Consider the following 21,708-nt stretch of genomic DNA (forward strand, 5'->3'; position numbering starts at 1 on the left):
CTTTGTTGGCCTCAACAATACAAACAGGCACTTCAAAAGGCGGCTTTACAGGTGTCGCCTCTTAACATTTCGTTCGGATAAACATCCATCTCATTTAAAGCGGGAGATGCACTTCACACTTTTCCTTCCTCGTCTTAAAAAAAGAAAAATACGCCTGCAGAAACACATTGCCTTTCAACACTACTAAACGAAATATTCGGTTCACACGGGATGAAAATAATGAATTACACAATTCAACGGGTGTCTACGAGAAGGAAGTTTAACTTGAATTTTAAAAAAAATACACCCACACACACACACATAGCTAGTGGCAAATGAGAGTTTTATCAATAAGTCTCCTTTATATATATGTATATATATGTATATATATGTATATATATATATATATATATATATATATATATATATATATATATATATATATATATATATATATATATATATATATATATATATATATATATATATATATATATATATATATATATACACATACATACATATATATACACATACATACATATATATACACATACATACATATATATATATATATATATATATATATATATATATATATATATATATACATACATATATATACACATACATACATTTATATATATATACATTGCTACCGCCACAATGTAATTTCCCGAATACGGGATGAATAAAGTTATCCAATTTTACCCTATTTATACTGTATGAAATGTCACTAAGGTCAGCCTCACCTTGAAATGTAGTCTGTTGTCATTGAATGTCAGAGTGAAACTCCCCCCACATTTCCCCCAAAAGGACATCAAGCAAAAAAGACCCAGTGATTGCAATTAGGTCCATTGTGTTGCTTTTATATGGTTATTGGCTGCTACCACTCTCACTTTGGCCGTGTCAAAGTTCTCACAGTCGGGAGGACACGATTCCTCCTTTGGCAACTATCTGCTAACAATGTTCGTCTCACGTGGGTGACAAAGGAGTGGCGAGGCGGAGGCTCGCTGCAGGCTCTGCGTTGGCTGCGAGTAACTCTTCTGTCCATTCTGTGAGCTTTTTCATCTTTTTTTTCTCTCCTCTGTCTAATTGAATTGCCATTAGTTTGGAGTGAATGCTGTCTGACATAACTCAAAATGTGGCATGTTGGCCAGATTTATTGCCCTGCAACACACTATGAAAAACATCACTGAACATGAAATTTTCATTCTTAAAATTACTATATGTATTTTTCTTATACACATTTCAAGGCTTACATTCTGAAAATTCTTTTATCAAAATAAATATGTTACTGAGAGCTCAGATGCGATTATATATATTAAGATTAAACAAAAACAACAACATAAAACTCAGGCACATAAATGTTTGTTTTTATTCAGTCCCAATTCCACAGGCTGCTTTGGAACCGGTTCCAAATTCATACCGGGTTTTGTTACCCAACTCTATACATGGCAATATAACAAATATCGCTGTATAGGCACACCCCTAATATATTTATGTTGGGCAAATCAGTCTACACAAATTAACACTATTTTTGCAAATATATACAGTACCCTTCCTAATACTATATACAGAGCAAAAAATAAATAATAAAAAAGGAAGAGAAAAATTCACAAACACTATGTATGTACAAAACTTTGGACTTTGAAAAGGAAATGAGAGGAAAATATAATGCTACTAATTCAAAATTGACATGAGCACATATAGTGTCAGAAATGCATGAGATGACATTAATGCTTCAATATTACTATTTCTTTTATCTCATTGGCTTTCTTTAACGGCAATAAACATCTAATCCAAACATATACAAACATAGTATAATGATCTGTTTTGAGTGACAGTTTGTCTTGTTCCAAGATTTTTGTTGACTGTTTAATAGAAATAAAATGTTTGTGATTAATCTTAAAATAATAAAAAAACTATGCAATGACCATCTAAAACATGAATAACTATATTGTTTAAACTGTAGATTACTGTCTGCAACATTTTTTCTAAGCCTCACATTTCCCAAACAAAAAAAAGCACTTCTTTCACAGAAAGAATCCAAAGCAACAAAACCTATAGCAAGACATATAGTTTATACAAGAACCTAAACACAGACCAATATTCAGTTGATTTAGCAGCATTAAAAGATAGGAACATTTGATAGCCTTGGTGACGTTGCTTTTGTGTCTTTCTTTTTTTATACAATTCAGAGAAAAAAAACAATATTCTCTCACATTTTCATCTTTTTACCAGAACACGCAATTGTGCACTGCGAACAAGCCCCCAACATGCAGTGTAGTTTATGGAGCTTGCAAGGAATGTTGAAAAATGAACCATAATAAAGGTTTCTTAGAGTAGCATTAGAGGCTACATGGGAAAACAAACAACAACAACAAAAATAGTTTAAAGAATCTATGCATATAGTATAGAGACTATGTTAAAAAGCAGCCCATAATTCATTGCTGTAGTTAAAAATATAAACAGTTTTGCAGTCTTTTATTGGCCTAGGAATGTACCTGGATAGTGAGATTTACTACAATGCAAACTGCAGTGTTTGGCGGAATGAGGAATTGAATCTACATTATTGTCATGAGTTGATCTGAAAATATTGTTTGTAAGTAAATGGAATATGAGCGTTTTGTCACAAAAAATAACTGTATTGTTTTTGTTTCTTTTAAACCAAAATGATCAATCATTAGAAAAAACAGTCACATATTCTAAGAAATCCTTAAAAATAAAAGAAGAAAAAAAAAGAAAAATATCCTAAAATGATGGCAATATAGTTACTATTTTGAGATAAATAGAAAAAGAACAAAGTTTTGAATTTTATGAGGGAAAAATTAGCGATTTTGTCCATTTCATTGTTGTCTTGAAATAAATAAAATGACTTTTGTTTTCTTTAAACATCTACCGCGTTACAACTAATACTTTCCATTCATGGGACATCATTAATACTGATAAAAGAGAACGTGCTTCATAAGACTTGATGGTCAGTGCTGCTATTTTCTTTTTTGGGGGAATGGACAAGTCATACATGTGCAGGAAAGTCTCAAATCTTAACCTTCAAGTCTCTTGTAAATAACAGATATATTTCTTTTTTCTTGTGGAAGTTATGGCTTGTAATAGGTCAAGTCAAGTCACATTATGTATTGTAATTTTATCGACAGAATATGATCTTAATAAATTCAAAAGAAAATGATATATGTAACTGTCAGTAAATATCACTAGTCAATGTGGACACATTTTTGAAAGATTATTTGAATTTTGTAATGTTCACTGTAATACCTTATTAAACCAAAATAAACTGTCATAACATAATACAATGATTTATTGAAAGCACACACATACAAAACGTAATGATGAACATAGAGTTCAAATGATGAAAACAAATAACAGCTAATTTTATTAAAGTTCCTTAAAGTCCTGCTATCTCTCTGTCTCACTCTTCCACACACACTTGTGGTTATATTAGAATAGCATTTGCTGAAATGACAACTAACCAGACAATGTTGAATTGATGTGAAATTAAAAAGAAATTGACAAGGATTTACTGAGCTAAACAGAGCTTCAAATGTATGTATATGCAATCCTAATCCAATATCATTTATACTGAAAACATGATATGAATAATAATAACACTAAAGTCAATGTGTCTCAAGTCAATCCAAGTCCCAAGTCTTTAACTTCCAAGTCAATCCAAAAGTAATATATTTAATTTTTTCAAGTCAAGTCACAAGCCATTCAAACAGCGACTCAAATCGACATGAGTCCAAGTTATTGTGTCTGAAGTCGCCACTCTTCCCTAAAGGTATCTTTGGCTAAAGAATTCCATAATTATATATTTTAGGGAATGTTCTTGTTATGTTTGAACAATGATGGTAACTAAGTTTTTGCACACAACTATGAACAATGAACTACATTCCAATAGTGCCTCTGAACGCGTTATAATTTTTTTCCCCTTTAACTTTCATTCAAAAATTAATTTGGTGTATATTCTACAAATAATGTATTGTTGTTTGTCCCACTATATGTATATACTTATCGGCAGAGTCAGAATTAACTCATTGGCTACCATTGACAACTCACTGGGAGTGCTTTCTCATTCCAAATGGAATGGATATCTATCACTATCAGTGGCAGTCACTATTTGCTGTTCATGTGGTCTGATTTCACATTGAGAACGATAGGCAATGGACAATTTACCATCTTAAATAGAGACCTTTCGATCCGACCGGAAACCTTTTCCCCAATCTGAGACCCGGTTTGCCAACAGCTACTCTACATGCACGTGGAGGTCATGTGAAGTCACTAAAGCCATCAAAATCGGACCATTCGTTGTACTATTACCAGCTAAATTAAACAGATGACGCATATAATATGAAAAATAAATGTAAATAATATGTAACACCAATGTGGTGTTTGATGTTCCAGTGTTTTGTGTGCCGCCATGAGAAACCATTGGTCCTTATCAGCACATGATAAAGCTGCTCCTTGTAAAATGTCTCTGAGGATGGAGGCTAACCTATCAGGCCCTTATGAACAGAGTGCAGCATCCCACCTGACGAATCCCACGGACTGCTGGTTCCAGCACAAAGTTTGAAGCTTCAAGACGGCAAAGCGGCAGTTATTTACAGGTGTGAACGTCGTAGACCCTAATGCACTCCTGACAGCTGACATAGCAGCACCAGTGAAAAATGCAGTGGCATTTCTCCTTGCGCCTCTCTGTCCGTGTATTGTGGCCACGGCCGCAACAGAGCAGGTCACAGCCATCGATGCCGTGCGACGTCAGGTTACAGAAGCGATCGCGTGTGCCAAACGAACCCGTCTCGATGTTAGGATCACAGAAGTTGGGCGAGCCTTCGTAGTAGACCAGGTCGTGCTCTGTGGGGGGTTTGAAGTAATTGTAACGGGGTCTCAGAGTTTCCACCCAGCCGCGAGACTCTTTGTGCTTCTCCACGACCATCTCCGAGGCGCTGTCGTACTTGTCCTTCATGTAGTCACCAATGACCCTGAAATCGGGCTGAGACCACCAGCATGTCTTGACCTCGCAGCTACCCGACAGCCCGTGGCACTTACACTTCAGGAAAATGTTGTCGTTGAGGGACTGGGGATGATAAGGCACTTGTTTATTCATCAGGAGTCACAGAGAACTAAATGTATTTATATCTATATACTATATTTTAATTTGAAGGTTAAAATCCTCAAATGAGCTCACCGTGCGGCCGGCCTCATTGTTATGGCGATTCATTGCCGAACGGGCATCGGGGCGGTTCTCCCTGGCGTCGGCAAACTCTCGAGAGACCATGCCGCCAAAATCCACATCTTCACTGCAGCCGCCCCACTTCCACCCCTCGCCAGGGGGGCCCTTGTGACGCGCGTCGCATCCGCAGATGGTGGCGGAGCCGTCAGCACATGCCCGGGTCACCGCAAAGGCCACTCCGGCTGAAGCGATTGCGTGGACGAACGCTGACTCTCGAGTGGCTGCAGGTGAACAGATGAACGCATTTTCGAATAAGAATGTTCCCTGGCTACAAGACCAAAAAAATGGTTCAAACCCCACTAATGAAACCACTGGAAACACACTTAGGTTGTGAACTTCTGTCCCAGAGGTCATTACTGGTGTCAACCAGGCGTTTAGGTAGCATTCACAAAAGACCCCAGCGTGGGGCTTTATTCATCCCAGACATCAATCCTCATGTCTGTGAATAAGGCCAGCAAGGGTCTTTGTCTCTGGGCTGACATAGTTAACTGATGACTCATCAGACGTCATGAGAGGATGACACTGGCCCGACAGTCTATCATTAAGAGACTCAATTAAGTTTTTGAAAGGTTAGGAAATAGCCTCACAGACGGCAGTAAAGGATGTCGCTATATTATAGAAATGGGATTCGAATTGTTGTATGACTGTGACCACATTTTGGAATACTTGTAAAAAGAACAGGTTAATTATGTCACGTTTCTGTGGAAGCTCAAGAGTGAAGGTGGAGAAGACATAAAGAGAGGAGTAAAAAGTTAAATACAGAAGGCACTCCTCCCTGACAGCAGGTTCCAACCAGTTAAAGTACTAAAGGGCATTAGACAATAATGACGCAAGAGAAAAGGCCTACTGTCATCCTCCACCACCCACTCCACATAGCTAGTGAATGCTTGCTTGGCTGCCATAAATGTAACTGATTTTTAACTGACAAAAAGTACATGCTGAAAATTTCAAGAGAATGGAAGGCAGTATTGTTGATCAAATTAACTGTCAAGGTTGTGACGGAAATAAGGAAAGAAAGAAATATAGAAAAAGGGATAAAAAGACAAAAAACAAACAGAAATATTTCAATGCGTAAGACTATTATTTTATCTAAAAACTGCAAATTTAAAAAGAAAATCCTCTAAATATTATGCATCATAGACAGACTTAATGCTTTGAAAAGTGGACTTTTAATCATGATAAATAATACATTTCTATAGATTTATCTACCCATTGTATAAGTGCATAGTTTTCAATGAAGAGAGCTGAGGATTTGTTAGTTACGTCTGGATTTCCCCAGTGGTAGGCCATATGGCTTTCTAAAAAAAACCTTGGATTGGAGTGAAAAAAATCCTGGGAGTTCTAGTACTAAATGACTAGTCTTACTAAAAGTCTACAAAGTGTGGCTCAAACATTGAGCCTTGATGAACTCCTTTGGCAGCTTTGCATTGATACTGCAGAGGATAAGTGAGTTTAGGGATGAACGGGGCGAGGAAAAGAGGATTATCTTGGGACAAAATAAGTAAAGGGATAGACCTGGGAACCAATTTAATAGGCCCTAGCTTCGCAATGTGAGCATTGAAGCTCTAACCTGAAGAAATGGGTTGAAATGATGAGTGGTCTGTTTTAGAACATCACCAGTTATTGGAAAACAAATGCCCTCATCTTGCATTGTTTCTTCATAAATGCGGTCGAAAAGCAAACAGCGCTGAGACCTTCAGAGGTGGCTTTCACTGGCCCGTAAAGATATTTAGGCAATCAACATGGGGTTGACCTTTGGTGGCCAATTACACTGACAATAACATTTATTTCACCTGCTCTGGCATTAGTTCCACTGCTTGGTTTTAGGACCAATTGATGGGGTTTCGTGACAGTTTGCATCCCCTGACAGCGCTTGCCGACCAAACTCTACCACCGCCGACAGGCCAAGTGGTCCCTACAACCTGCTGGGGGGTTGAATCCCCTATTGTGCCTCCACTGTCACGCTGCGTTATCCCCACAATGGCTCCAGATATTTTATATGAAATTTGCCCTGGCCAGTGATTAGTGGGGACCAAGTTAAGTCATAGCAACAGAGAACTATGCATTGGCTGGACCCTGCTTGTCGGCAGACGGGGAAATCCCTATTCAAATGGTTTAATAAAACAATCTAAAGGGCGTGTGAATGGGGAAAAGCACTTTTTCTCCTGCTTAATCTCATGGTTGCAAAGATATTGTGCTCCAAGCGCAGCACCGCAGGGAGTGGGGCTAAGGTCCCCCCATCAACTCCATTTGCCACACCCCTTCTTTCTTTTTGCCCAGAGTTAATGATATACCGGCGTGCTTGCTTTCCTCCCCCAGCACGATGAGATGTACAAACATCTTAGCTCATCCCAAATACTTACTTTCTCATCCTGAGGTCACAGGTAATTCCTTACATATCCCAACCTCATGTCGGTTTGGGCAAAAGTAGACAAGATTTCAGCTCATTGGAACGTGGAAGCTTTTCATCCACAACACGTATGCATTACGTCAGTCGAGTTTCCAATCATGCTGGTAATGGTTTGAGGTAGGGGTGACTGCGCACACCTGTACCTGTAATACCTGCAAAATTACCATGGTTGCCTCATTTTGTTTTAAAGGGGCCTCCGTAGCTATGTCGTCTCACTCACAAAACGCAGGGTGGTGGAAGGGAGGTGTTCAGTAAATACCAGGAATGCCAAAAACAGCTCCGGGATCAGATCGTTGCTCTGAGAACACCTGCATAACTATCTGCTACTTTTCATCAAGAGCAGATTCCTGCAGTGCATGTTTTGACACTTTACTTAATGCAAATTAATGAGTTCAGACGCAGCCTGCAGGCAGGGCTTGCGATTTGGGGCGTGGAGTGAGCAAGAGACATAGGGTAGACGATCAACAACATGGCAACTGTTTGCCCGAATGACGTGCGTCGTCATTCCCGTGTCTGATCACATTTGATCGTAAAAGGAGGTCAACCGGCTCAAATGCCGTCTAATAACCAGCCTCAAATTGTCCTCCGTGTAGAGAAGGTGAGGATTACGAGGCCCGTTACGGGTAGCAAGTGAGCACTATAAAGACGCCTGCTACCCTTTGGCCCAAAAGAAGCAGGAGGAAACGGACACACTATAGTCTGAATTACAGACAAACGGACAACAGGGAGGACAATGGCTCTGTAGGACAGACAAACACCAGCATCAATCAAATCCAATGAAATGGAAGCCCTTTCCTACTATAAGCCCTATCAAAGGCCTGGAAGCTCCCCAGTCATTCTGCGTGGCCCCTGACAAAGGCACTTAATCCAGCCACTTTGACCTCTCACATTATTAAGGGCTTCACTGACCTTAATCCAATCAAAATGATCTACTGAAGCCCTGTTGCTACCTCCCCTTTTACACTCAGTGCCCTAGCAATTTGGGCCTGGGGAGGAGGCAACCAATGGGGGTGTGGGTGTTTTTTGCCCCTACAAAAGGAGGGCGGATGGAGAAAGCCTCACACCTCCTACTCATCCTCCAGCTTCTGTTATTACCGGCTCAACAGTTCATTAAGTGTTAAGAGTTGAGAGATTAAAGCTGTTGGTCAGTCTCACCTCAACATGTTTAAGTCAAACATCTGGTATCTAGGTGATGCTTTCAGAACCTTAGTATCATTGCACAATTTGAGCCACGGATAGGCCATTTTAGTCTCACCCCACACCCACACAAAAAGCCAGTAAATTAGGCTAAACCCAATATTGTTATGATTATGTTATTCTATTTTAAATAGCCACTAAAACTGAAACAGGAAAATAGGCAGGAATAATGAAGATTGGATGGGTGGATGGATGCTTAGATGGATGGATTAAGCATTAAAAGGTTGGATTGTTACTTTATGCATTTTTATTGTCAAATTCAATTGTTGGTAAAAATCTTATCCACTTAATACTGAAAACATTACAGCCATGATTTATCTTGTTAATCATCTTTTTTTAATGACATTTGTCTGGAAGTTTCAATCTATCATCACCATGAATCAACATTATATAAGATGCTAAAATTTGACACAAAGTTTTGTAAAAGGTACTTCAAAGAATCAACAGCAAAACAACCCATGGGGATTCCCTCTTAAAGAAAACTCCAACAAGACTGAACGTTGTCTGATTGTATGCATGATTTCAGGCGTGGTGTTGTCTTCATTCTATTTAAATAAGGATTTGAATGAGCGTAATGGCTGATGCATGTGAGAAGGGTAGGTTATTCCCTCGCTTTCTCCTCAGGGTGTTTTTTAGAATGTGTAATGAAAATCACATGCAACACTTGTCAACGGTCTGTTGGGAGGTCACAAAGCGTCAGAGAAAATTATTTTCGGTACATTAGTCTCACTGCCAGAAGGCTTCATTAAGTTGGCATGTTGAGATAGGGACAAATTAAATATGCACAGGAACACAAAAAAAGAAAATTACCTTTATCCAACACTGGTCCAAAAATGGCCAGATTATCATTGATGGTGGTGCAATTCCAGCGCCGCCCCCTGAACTGGTGTTGGCACTCCTGGATACCGATTTTCACCCCTTCTGCCACACTGGGCATGATTTCCACGTAGTTTCGGCAGAAGCGGAGCTGCTTGGGCACCAGGCCTGGAATGCTGCCGCAGAGAATGGGTTGTGTTCCCAATGACGAGTACTGGTGGCCCACTGCTAGTGACCTAGACACATGTGTTTTAGCAGAGAAAAACAAACAAACAAAAATATGATTGTAAGGTCATGATTTACTCATTCATAAGGCATCCTATCCATTTGATCTGGGAGGGGTTGCAGTGAATTAATATCAATAACAAACCTGTTAAATCAAATGAACTAGATGTTTAATGTCAAGAGTTGTATCCAATGAGTTCTCAAATATGTGATGTGTTTTTGCTAATTTGGGTATAAGAGGTTCTGTTCCTCACTTTGTAGACAACTGGCCTTTGCGAGCATTGGAAATTGGAGGCCTGCCAGCCCAGCTCTTCTGTCTGGGATGAGAGTCCACCATGCATCTTAAAGTCTTCATAGACCTTAAGCTGACAAGCAGGAGAGCTACACCTAGTGATTATTCGTCCACACACTTAACAGGCCACCAGCTTAGACTAATAAGAGTGCAAATGGTACATTGAAACTTCATAGCGCACACACACATGACCCAATACCTGCACCTATCCATCTACCCTGTTTTTCTTAGAGTATGAAACAAGTGCAAACTTGGTTCACTCATGAAATCTGCTTTCTATTCCCTACCATCTATCTTGTTGTCTTCATTAATTCTGACATCTGCAATGCAGGAGACAGGTTACCCAATCTTTTTGTCTACATTTGTTTGTCAGCAGCATAACTCAAAAGAAAACCTCTTCTTCAAAATGTTGAGTGGCGGGGCGTGGGTCAAAATAAGTCTTAGAACTGATATAGCTTTTGGATTGCAATGGTGATGTAAATGTAATTCTTATGAGTAGTTATGTAATAATACTTTGGTAATCAATTTCATTTAATTAATTGTAATCCCTGCTCTGAATATTTTTACCTTTGAAGACAAACAGACAGACATTTCTATAAATAGATGGACTACTGATCAGAATAATGATTTACCAACAAAACAACATTTCCCATCATGCACGTGGCTACAAAATCCTGGAACCTGCAAATAAGTATGTGATTTCAGCTTTGGTTCGAAACACGATCGCTTTCACACATAAAGCGAACCAAAACCACCAGAGTTCACCAGTTTATATTCACACCATCCCATATGATGCGGACCATAAAGGATCTTTGGCAAGTGCTCTCCCTGCAGGTAAACTGCAACGTGACTTTTTATCATGTTTCCTCTCCACTTCAATTGCGGTCCCTAATTGTAACCCTAATTTTATGATCCAATCCAGTAATTGCAGTGACTGTAGCATCCACGCAAAGGTAGAACTCAGGCAGGTGTGCAATGCATGGCCGCACGATGAGTTGGCTATCTGTTGACCTTTCGTCCAGAGACTAATCACAACAAGATTAGCAAAAGTCCTGACATTCGCCTGAGGCTGTTTCCTGTAAAACCTCCCAGTGGAAAGCCAAATGACCCCTGTTTGACAGCTCCAAAAAAGTTGACCTTGAATACCTCCATTATACGATAATTCAAATGATGCGGATGGCATATAAATTGCTTGTTGAAATCGGAATTTCAAGATTACATTTCAGTATTGTTAAGTGTCACAGTGTGTCAGTCAGTAATTTAAAGTTTTATGTGCCATCAAAACGATGCCAAAACTATTTATCACCCTGTTTCTGCCAAAATCTCTCGCCTCATTTCGGAAGATTCGACCTCTATAGGAAATCACTGAAAAGTTGAGTGAGTTTAAAATGGCTACAGAGGAAGTTGCAGCCGTCTGCAGCATCCGCCAGTAAACAAGAGCAATGCTATCCTTAATTGACCTCTCTTTGGCCCTTGTCACTCCATAAACCTCTCCCGCCCCCTTTCCAAGAGTACATCACTCCCGGCAGAAACCCCGAGTCCACATCCCCGAGCAGAGCAGACTTTTGGTTCGCACAACAAAAGAGTGCAAATGCAAAGGAAGCCCGTGTTGGCCAATTCATCACAGGCTCATCACTGTGATACTGCAGGGGAGGTGAAAACAAGCGCCGCAGGCTCGCATTTTTAAAGAGCCCCTTGTCAGTCACATCCTGAACCTCCTACATTTCAGTTGCCTTCCAGGAGAAAAAAAAAACTGGCGCCTCTGAGATTTTCAAACACAAATTTGTATTTGGAAATTTGACTGACATGTCTGATGTCCGTAACATTGTTAGAGCACCACTTCTAAGTCACCATTACATTTTTCATGAATATTTTATGGACAAAACAACTAGGGCGCCTTCTGTCTATTATAAAATGTGACATGACAACTGATTTCTTGTGGCTATAACTGCAGTCCATTTTTTCTGGGAGATTTTTAAGGCCGATGTACACAGGTTACCCTTGAAAGATGGCATAGAATTAATTCAATTGATGTTTTAGTTCATAATAAATATGTTTGACTTAATTGTTTCACACCAAATTCAACCTTTATGACTTTGTGTGCCTAAAATAGCAAAGTCGTTTTTTTTTTTAAACGCCTGGCCTCATTTGGGTGCATGGAAACATCCAAAATGTTGAGTCTATCCCAACCCATTTAACTCAATTGCTGTTGATAACTGTGACAGACATTTAATCGTTTGAACTGGGAGGAGTTTCAACTCCTCAACTGTAGTGAATGGATGACAGGACTAATTGAGAATTAAGTTGCTTCTCTGTACTATTCTCAAAGAAAAAAATGTTCCCCATACACTGTGCATGAAGACCAGGGGACATAAAATTGATCCTTCAAAAAAGAAGTGGCCAGGATAGGACAGACTAGTTCCAAAAAAATACTGAAGCAAAAACACATCACATACAATTATTTGTCTGGGTATACACGTTCGCCTACCCCCCCTATAAGCGCATCCAGTGCAGGTTTAATGCATATTTCAGCAAGCCCAAGCAGGGCCCTTCAGAATTACCACTTTACTTGTGGGCCCTGGGGCCTTGGAGCCGACTTTGACATCAAGAGAATATGTTTGGGAAAAGGAATGTGCGGCGAGCTTTCACCTCCAGGTATTTATCTTCTAAAAAGTGGGGTGGACTCAAGGGGGAAGGGGTTGGCGGGTGACTTTTTGGCGGGTGTAGCCAGGCTATGTCATGGCAGGTCTTAGAGGAGACAGAGTAACTTTGGGGCAACGAGGCCAGAGAGTGATGCAGTGGACTCACTTGGACCAACGCCAACTGAACGCTTTGCAAATACGACATTATTTGACTTTAGTTGCCACGAAACAATCAAACAAGAACTTTGGAGAAGATGAAAACCATTATGTCAAGGAGTGATTGTTTTTTGCTGGTAGAAAACTGTTGATTCTGACTTTCTTTCAAACAAACGCGACGTACCCTCCAAAATCCAACTGTCAGCAACTTAAAAATGTACCTCTGTTAGCATGACACAGTATAAACAGCTTTCCATTGTTTACTTGGTTTGCAATAATCGGTCTAATGAGAATGGATGAAATATGATAGTTTTTGAGATCCAAGTGCAATGGTGCTGATGTGGGTCTGCATTTTTTTCCATCCTAAGCCCAAATGTTATATCAGTGTTTCCTTCCAGCTAAGCATAATCATGATTATCTTCCTCATCACGCTCAGCACCTGTGGATCTGTTATAGGAAGATAACACCCACTATATAACAGTGCACAAATATTGAATCATAAAAGAAAATATATTACATTTTGTTTGGGATATTCCAGGAGCCCATTGCACAATCTGAAGCAGGGATTTTTCCACATTTGGCAAGAGTTGCATTGAGTTATCTTATTAAAAGTTACAAAACATTATATTAAACACAATATACGGTGCAATAAAAGACATTCAGTGCTACTTGCACTTTCCATAGAAACTATTAGCTGCCTGTTTCCTAAAGGCGTGGCTAGCATATGGCCCGCAAGCCGTACAAATCAACTTGAATATGTGGCCCACCATGAAATCCTAAAAAGGGGATAGACCCGGGTGAGTAAATATCGCTATCAGTTGCCTTGGAGACTTCCTCATTTAGACCTGAAAGTTGAGATTTCTAATTTAAACTAATATTTGATGCATAGTTACTGTTCGAAATATATATTGGCTAAAATCAATGCATGCATGAAACCCCCCTTTATAAATAAAAATATATATACTAGCAATGGACAATGAACATGGGATGAATTATCAACATTAGCAGTTAAAATAGATTGGCCAGCTATCACAGTCAATGGCACTGAAATATGATGATTCACTGCCAACCTTCCCAGTTTAATATGATTGGTTGTCTCTTAAACTCAAAACAATTAATAAAGTAAAGAATGAACTCACTTCAAATGAAAAAATGAGTCAGTTAGCAATTCCTAAAAAGTTATTCCACTACGATAAACTTCAAGTTAAATTTGCACATTATATAATACAAAACTGAAGAACTATACATCTTAATTCTAGGGCTTTCCAAGTTTCGGCATCCAATTTTAGGAGATGCAAAATTAATGAAAACACTAGATATTTCTTGAAAGTGGGAGTTACCCCATATTGACAGAGTGGACAGCGATGAAAACACAACTAACCAGTACTGGTATACTGGGAAAAATTATTGGATTTAGTTTGGTGCCATGTATTGACGACACATCTAATCTACATCTTGGTATGTTCAGAGTTTAAACTTTATGCCAACATAGATAATTAAGAAAAGCATGATAACCAAGTCATCTCAAGTAGAATCAACATCTCCAAGCATCCCGAATGTGAAATATCATTCCTCATGCACCCACTTTTATAAGTATATATACATATATATAATATTTGAGGACCTGCTATGATATATGGATAGTGTGTAAATAAGTTTCCATATTTAATAAAATTTGCAGTTGTAGTAATAAGTTTAAAAAAAAGTAAAAATGGACTGAACCAAAACAATACAAATACAAATAAATCACAAATACATTATTACGGTAATTTAATGTATGGGTAGTTTACCTATACACGCGTGCACACTTTCACGTCTTAAAGTAACTCTTGCATCAAAAATGACTTACCACCAGATTGGATAACTTGCCATGACACGCGTGAGCCCGCAGAGCAAGAAGAGAAAACATCCAAAGAATATCATCCTCCAAAAAGTTCGGCCGAACCTCTCCAGCATGAAGCCCGATGATGCGCGCCTGTCTGACGCGCAGACGAATCGGAACCAAAATGACGCAAAAACAACCAAACAGTGACGATGATTGGACCCTTATCTTAACTCGCGTGTGCCAATCACTCTAGCTGACAGTCAAATAATAAATATATTTATATACTTCTTCTTTTTTAAATAATAAAGCCCGTTTTTTTTGCATGTGCGCGTTAGAACCCAATCGTGGAGAATTGCAAAAGGTTGATCTGAGATAAATCGCTCAAGTTAACAATTTGAAGACGTCTTTTTTTTTTTGGAGCTCATTGAGAATTGCGGTGCGTGTGATATATAATGTAGTTTAAAGGGGGGAGAGAGGGGAGGGTCCGAGAGCCTTTTAAATAGACATCGGAACCCCCACGGATTGCGTAGCTATAACAACCTGTCCGGATTTCACTCCCTGGCTTGAAGCTTCTAAAATGCAGAAATAAATATGTGTGAATTGCTCGGGACTATTATTGACGTCTCCATGGACTTTCTTTAAAGGCGCCTGCAGGAGCGAGTCCCTTTTCGTTATCAGGTGCAATATACATCATTCATTTCATCACAATGGGAAAATGATGGATAGTATCACTGGAATTTGTGAGTTATATATATGTATATAGAAATAAAAAAAAACTATATAAAAGTCAAGTGCAATGACGTTTTTCAAAAGCGTATGTTCATTTTGAAATATGATTGCAAATATGTCTTGAGAAAATTTGAAATTAAAGCACTCTGCACGTGTAAAGTATGAAACATATAAATAAAACTTTGAAATTCGCTTAACTCCTTGAAACATTATCTCATTCTCAGATAACATACATGCATCGACATTTTTCTGTTGCAAAACAAAGCATTTCAGCAGTTACGCCAGCAGGGGGACACAAAGACGAAGTTTTGTCCAGAGACACATATCTCCTACGTTTAATGGTTTGGTCATATAGTGTGAGGTCTATAGATTGCAATGTATATTGAATAATATGGGAGTACGATATTAACATAATTATACAGGTTTTTATTAAAAATAGTCTACTAATAATTATCACACTGCGTCCAAATCTGCCACAACTCCAGGCATTGCCCTATCTTGAACTATTCAACATTAATTATAGAGGTTTGTATTAGAAATATACATATTTTATTCATAAGATCCCTGAGGGAAACTTTACCACTGCTTCATCCCATATATAGCACCGCCACCTAGTGGACATTATTAGTTAGGACAGTGAAAACCTCCTCTTTACAGTTCTAGGGGTGTATGTTCTCCTTGATTTTATTCTAGAATTATGGCAGATAGCATAATTATAAATCCAAGAAGTGGCAATTTTGTGGTCAGATAAGACTGCAATACTTCTCGCAGACCCACCAACTTTACCCCCATGGTGTACATTTTTTGCATGATTTTAAACCACTAATCAGCTCACAATTTATGCGTAAATGTCACTGGAGCTTTACCGTTTTTGTCTTTGCAGAAAAGGTACAGAAGAGCCAAAAAGCTGTTTTTTTTTGTTTCAACCAACAAGGAGGACACCTTTTTCATAGCCTATCACTTACAGCTATAACCAATTGATTGCTGTGACGTGCTGCTTGTTTCAGCAGAAAATATATTTGGTTAAACTTGTAACTCTTGTAAAGGTATGGGAAGGTAAAATTAGCTCAGTGACTTGCTGTTCAATAAAAAAAAAAAAATACTCTAGCAACATTTTAAATCATTTAATAACAATGAATTTTTAAAGAATCTTTACACTTTTAACATGACATAACCTAAATTCTTAATATCCATTATTGGAGTAGAATAAAATGTAATTTACCTTTCAATGTGTGTACATTAGCCGATGAGTGACTCTGGATAATTATGCTTCTGATGGCGTCCAGGTAAAGAAGTCAATGCCCTGCAACTCTTCAGGCAGGTACTCTTGCTCCACAGGTGTGCTAAAGGCAGGATTGTATTGGTAGCCCTTAGCATAGCCCAATTGCTTCATGAGACGGGTGGGTGCATTGCGCAGGTGGAGGGGGACAGGAGGCAGGGGACCTTTGTGGCTCCTCAGACATGCCTTCACATTTTTGTAAGCATTGTACACTTCCACAGATTTAGCCGCCCGGGAGAGATAGACCACACACTGAGCCAAGATCACCTGGAAAAGGAACAAAGAACAATTTATTGAAGTATTTCAATAAAAAAAAACGAACTTTAAACCAACAAAGCCACATTTTTTTGTCATTCCTGCAATTACACATTAAAAACATTACATTAGGTTTCATGTGTCATTTGCTCAACTATTCAACTCGTGGATGTTACTCAAAACTCTGATCCTTTTCCATAACTATGCAGATTATTGCATGCTTAATTTCTTAAGCATGAACACCAGCAAAGAGTTATTATTATGTATAGTACCATCTAAATAAAATTATTAAACTAAATCACGACGAGTATGTGCAGTATATATATCTAATAATCAGTAAATACCTCACATTCAGGCATCCCAATGAGGTGACAGGCTTGGAAAGCAGACACAGCCTGAGGAAGAGCAAGGGTATCTGCGATACCTGAATAATAAGAAAGCCAAGTAGGGAGAGATAAAAATGAATTAAGTATTCACTTAACTTAATGCATCCAAGGCTGCCAACCCTCCCAGTTCAAATGAATTGGAACTTGGATGTCTATTGTAATCAGTGACAGTGAAGGGGTCCAGGTGCATCTCCCATACCCACGTCCTCGCTGGCAAAGCGGACGAGTCTGCGTGCTACATAGAGCGGATCCTCCCCACCTTCAAGCATACGGCCCAACCAGTAGAGGGAAGCGTTCTGGTCAGAGCCTCTCATTGACTTGTGTAAAGCCGAGATGCAGTTGAAATGCTCTTCGCCTTGGAGTGACACAAACACATTGCCAAATGATTATTAAAAAATAAAAATTGTAGTTGACTTGACAGTGAAACTGCTACGGAACGGGCCTAGAGATCAACCTGAGAGGAGATATGTAGGGGGAGTGAGGGGGACATGAAAGTGGATGATGTAGGGGAGGATGCATACGGAGAGATGAAGTGGCCAACATGGATCTGCTGTGGTGACCCAAGCATAGAGTGTTGTAGTAGTAGAAAATGGCTAAAAGTATTACATTTGAATGTGACTACTTGTATATTTTCTGGCTATATGTCTTGCCTTTTGCCATAAGTCAGTAGTACAAAAAAATGGTGTTCAACACACTAAAAGTGACTACAAAGACGCTAGGAGAGGAACAGCGTGGGACTTGGTTTTAATCGGAGTCATTTGTCAAGCAGTCTGAGTGCTTTTCATCACCCGATAAAATTGGGACCAGTAAATCTCAAATTTTCTGGACAGCTGAATGTTATGTAACGGGGCAACTGGGGAGGCCAGAGGGAGAAATAGTGGGCAGGTGTTTTCCTCTCTTGGTCATAACAACGTGCTGGAAGTTGATGTTCAAAGGAGAACACGGAAATGGACTTCAAATTGCTTTTTAAAAATAGATAAGTGTCGGTAGTTAAAATGTGCTTGTGAGCTAGCCGCCTTGAATTTTGCTCAAATGTGATACCCATGCGTTTGCTGTTAAGATGAACAAACATTATATAGGATGAAAATAAAAGAAATGTTTTCAAATTGGTTTTGTATTCATGTATGACTTGTCTTTGATATGTTATACTCGAGAATCTGCTATTAACTCATTGCTAGTTCACCCAGTCCAAATGGATTGGGTGGGCAGTAAATAAGCTAGAGATGCAAAATATTGTGTTCAATACAATGAAGGTGTGTTGAGACATTTATTTTTGCATCGGGAGAATCAGGTGGAGAAATTTACCTGCTCTATCGTAAAGAATATGAGACCTCTGGAGACCCTCCTTGATGTGTTCTTCTTTCACAACAATTTCCTGGGTGGAGCCTTCTGATCTAGGCTGGGTCAAGTTGAATTGAGCTTGAACGGCCAGTTGCAGACTGTTGAGTCCAGTCCGAGCATCACCATCACACAGGTAGGCGATTGTCTCCACAGCTTTTTGCTCGATGTAAACTTTTAACCTGAAAAGAAATCAATATCATCCCATTAAACAATTACTGATAGAAGTATTTTGGGTCATAGGATTTAATTCGTCTCACATGTCACGGCACTACTCGTAACATAGACTATTTTATTCTGACCACCATTAAAAACTGATACGGTAGCCAATAGGAGAAAGGCTATACTGTAGGGGGCTCGGCTTGGATAAATGGGAACACCAAAGTCTGGTGTTATTCCAAGCTTTTAATGTGGACATGTGATTTGTGATTTGCCGAGTTCTTTCCGAGCATGGCAAACAATACAGCCAACAAACCGAGCTCACGTCGCATTCTGCATACAGCAAGTAGCCATCAAAGACTCCGCGAGCTACAACTTGTGCGCAAATCTAAACTGTCAACACATCATACAAGAGCAGCGCTGGGGGTGGGTGAGGATTGTGCTGGCTCCTGCTACTCTCCCTCCCATAAATGATCTAAACTTGCCTAGTGTACCAGCCATAGAAGATGAGAACACTCAGCAAAGAATTTTGATTTGTAGCGAGTTGTCTAGACGGTGGCGGCAGTGTGGAGCACTCACTCATTCCCATCCGCTTGGTTATCCGGCCATTTGAGGTCGGCTTGATTTCCTGCCAGCACTGTGATACCCAGTGCCGTGAGAGCCCGGTCCAGGATCGAGCCCATCGCTTCGACTGAGAGCTTTTCAAGGACCAGCACCCTGCAGCGGCTCAGCAGAGCGGAGTTCACTTGGAAGGACGGATTTTCAGTGGTGGCGCCGATCAATGTGACTGTTCCACATTCAACATGAGGAAGGAACGTGTCCTGGAATACCCAAGAAGATGGAAAACAAACTGTGACCATCATTGAAGTGACAATATCTTTTTCCCAGTGAGTATTTTCTTTATTTGATTTAACATAGCATAATAGCTTATGGATGCAGTTACTCCATAGGTGAATTTTTATTTTTATTTTGATGAAATGCTGTAGTGTAGATGTGTAAAGTGATTTTCAGTCGACTGAAAAGGTAGTCATAAACATACTGCGATATAAATATAGCCAGAAAACCACTTGGGGCGTGACTGACCAGTTTTATGTCAAACGTCCTACTTCTTGCGTACTATCTATTCTGACAGATTTCAAATGGAATAGTCAATTCAATCAACTTGATACAATATTTACAAAACAATCAGTTACATATCAACTGAATTAAAATATTTTTTTTTCACTTTGACTAGATTCTAAAGTATATTTATTATCCATTTTAATTACTCCATCTCAAGAAACCAGGCACCTTTACAGTCCCAATAGGTTTGACCTTGACACAGATGCATTATATTGCCTCTGTAATTTTACATCATATCTCAGCATAAATAGTCACGTGGATGTTTGTGCATGTACTATAACCCACCTGCTGGGATTTATTGAAGCGGTGGATTTCATCAATGAAAAGGATGGTTCTCCGCTTGCATAGCCGCAGCTCATTCTGCGCTTGTTTGATGACTTCTCGCACTTCGGCTACGGATGCACTGGTGGCGGAAAGCATCACAAAACGAGCCGTACCCTTTTTCTTGCTGTTGCTGGCAATGATGTGAGCCAGAGTGGTCTAAAATAGAGAAAGATTTTACTCAAGTACACAATGTCCCTACAAAATATGCTTGATTCCTGAACATGAACGCATCACCAGAACCTTGCCACATCCTGGTGGTCCCCATAGGATGAAAGATGGTATTTCTTGGCTGTCCAACAGGGACCGGAGAAGGGTTTTTTCACCCACAACTTTACTCTGACCAAAGTATTCCTCCAGGGTGGTGGGCCTCAATAGCTCCGCAAGTGGTTTATTGGACGTTAAAAAGGTCCGTAAACACAACGTGGGTGTTGCGTTCAGGTTCACTACTTCATTCTTAATTCGTGCTTCCGAACATTCGAGTCCGGACGGAAAAGTGCGTTTAAGTCCCTTGTTGATCGCGCCACCACAGGGTTGGGTGTTAGGGAATGGAGAATTTGAGTCAATTTGAGCTGAATTTTTACTTTTGTTTTGGTGAAACATGGAGAAAATACCAGATGATGAAGAGGTCTCAGGATCTCCACCAGATCGCTTCTGTGCTACTTCGGAGCAAAACTTCTTCTTTGATGGCCCACCGTCAAACTCCTGACACAAACGACTGTTCCCAGAGTCGCTTTTGAGTAGACAAACGTCGAGATGACCATTGATATCATCGGAGGTGAAGTCTTCTGCACAAATCGGACACTGTACCGAGTCCGTCGCCTTTTCTGTCACGTCGCTCGCCATCTTGCTTGCAGCTAAACTTTGGCCGAGTAATCACGTGATCAAAACACGCCTTTAGAATTGAAAAAAAGTGATATTTTATTTTCATTTTTCAGAAGTACCGGCAGGGGTTGCTAAATCCAAATACTTAAAACATTAAGTATAAATATAAAGTTTTTTTCATTTGATGCATTCATTTTGAGAAATTGGATATTTCCCCCTGTTTATATACAGATACATCAGAACAAATACTATAAAGATGTATGACAAATTATCTTTAACATTTAGAAGTCAGATGGCCCCTTGTGATAAGAGGAACGGAATGTGAATGAATGAAAGGACAATGAGGGTAAATTTGGCATGATAAAGCAGCATTCTCCATTACAAAACACTTAACTGGCAACCCAATATACTTCAATATTTTGATCTGGTAACGGTATCATTTTTAGCCACCAGTTTTAGATATCACTCCTTGGGGAGGACTGAACGAGAAGATTTTTTTAT

The 21,708-nt window shown here is 39.4% G+C and overlaps 2 protein-coding genes across 3 annotated transcripts; both read right to left on the reverse strand.

Moving 5' to 3' along the window:
- Window positions 1–1,371: 1,371 nt before the first annotated feature.
- wnt3a (wingless-type MMTV integration site family, member 3A) lies at window positions 1,372–15,237 on the reverse strand. Its single transcript, XM_077724130.1, has 4 exons — window positions 14,818–15,237; window positions 9,648–9,889; window positions 5,186–5,451; window positions 1,372–5,074 (listed from the first exon to the last, which is right to left on the reverse strand). Exons 1-4 carry the CDS (start codon window positions 14,922–14,924, stop codon window positions 4,595–4,597), a joined length of 1,095 nt encoding a protein of 364 aa, XP_077580256.1. The 5' UTR covers window positions 14,925–15,237; the 3' UTR covers window positions 1,372–4,594.
- Window positions 15,238–16,631: 1,394 nt separating this feature from the next.
- Window positions 16,632–21,263, reverse strand: wrnip1 (WRN helicase interacting protein 1). Of its 2 annotated transcripts, none has more exons than XM_077724128.1 (7): window positions 20,626–21,263; window positions 20,347–20,541; window positions 19,519–19,760; window positions 18,748–18,962; window positions 17,642–17,797; window positions 17,401–17,480; window positions 16,632–17,068 (listed from the first exon to the last, which is right to left on the reverse strand). In XM_077724128.1, the coding sequence occupies exons 1-7, from the start codon at window positions 21,226–21,228 to the stop codon at window positions 16,787–16,789; spliced, it is 1,773 nt and encodes a 590-aa protein (XP_077580254.1). In that variant the 5' UTR covers window positions 21,229–21,263; the 3' UTR covers window positions 16,632–16,786. The 2 variants fall into 2 exon arrangements, with proteins under 2 accessions (XP_077580254.1, XP_077580255.1); XM_077724129.1 differs by having other exon boundaries at window positions 16,884–17,068; window positions 17,406–17,480.
- Between the last annotated feature and the right edge of the window lie 445 nt (window positions 21,264–21,708).

The sequence above is a fragment of the Stigmatopora nigra genome, chromosome 9 (genome assembly GCF_051989575.1).
Source record: "Stigmatopora nigra isolate UIUO_SnigA chromosome 9, RoL_Snig_1.1, whole genome shotgun sequence".
Taxonomy (NCBI): Eukaryota; Metazoa; Chordata; class Actinopteri; order Syngnathiformes; family Syngnathidae; genus Stigmatopora; species Stigmatopora nigra.

Bases quoted from the DNA above. Each gene is read 5' to 3' on its own strand.
- wnt3a (XM_077724130.1), bottom strand. From the start codon at position 14,924: ATGCTGGAGAGGTTCGGCCGAACTTTTTGGAGGATGATATTCTTTGGA. The intron at 9,890-14,817 runs GTAAGTCATTTT...ACATGTGTCTAG, and splicing joins GCAAGTTATCCAATCTGGTG to GTCACTAGCAGTGGGCCACC. The intron at 5,452-9,647 runs GTAATTTTCTTT...GTTCACCTGCAG, and splicing joins TGGACCAGTGTTGGATAAAG to CCACTCGAGAGTCAGCGTTC.
- wrnip1 (XM_077724128.1), bottom strand. From the start codon at position 21,228: ATGGCGAGCGACGTGACAGAAAAGGCGACGGACTCGGTACAGTGTCCG. The intron at 19,761-20,346 runs GTGGGTTATAGT...TGGGTATTCCAG, and splicing joins GCTTCAATAAATCCCAGCAG to GACACGTTCCTTCCTCATGT. The intron at 17,069-17,400 runs GTATTTACTGAT...TTCCTTTTCCAG, and splicing joins TTGGGATGCCTGAATGTGAG to GTGATCTTGGCTCAGTGTGT.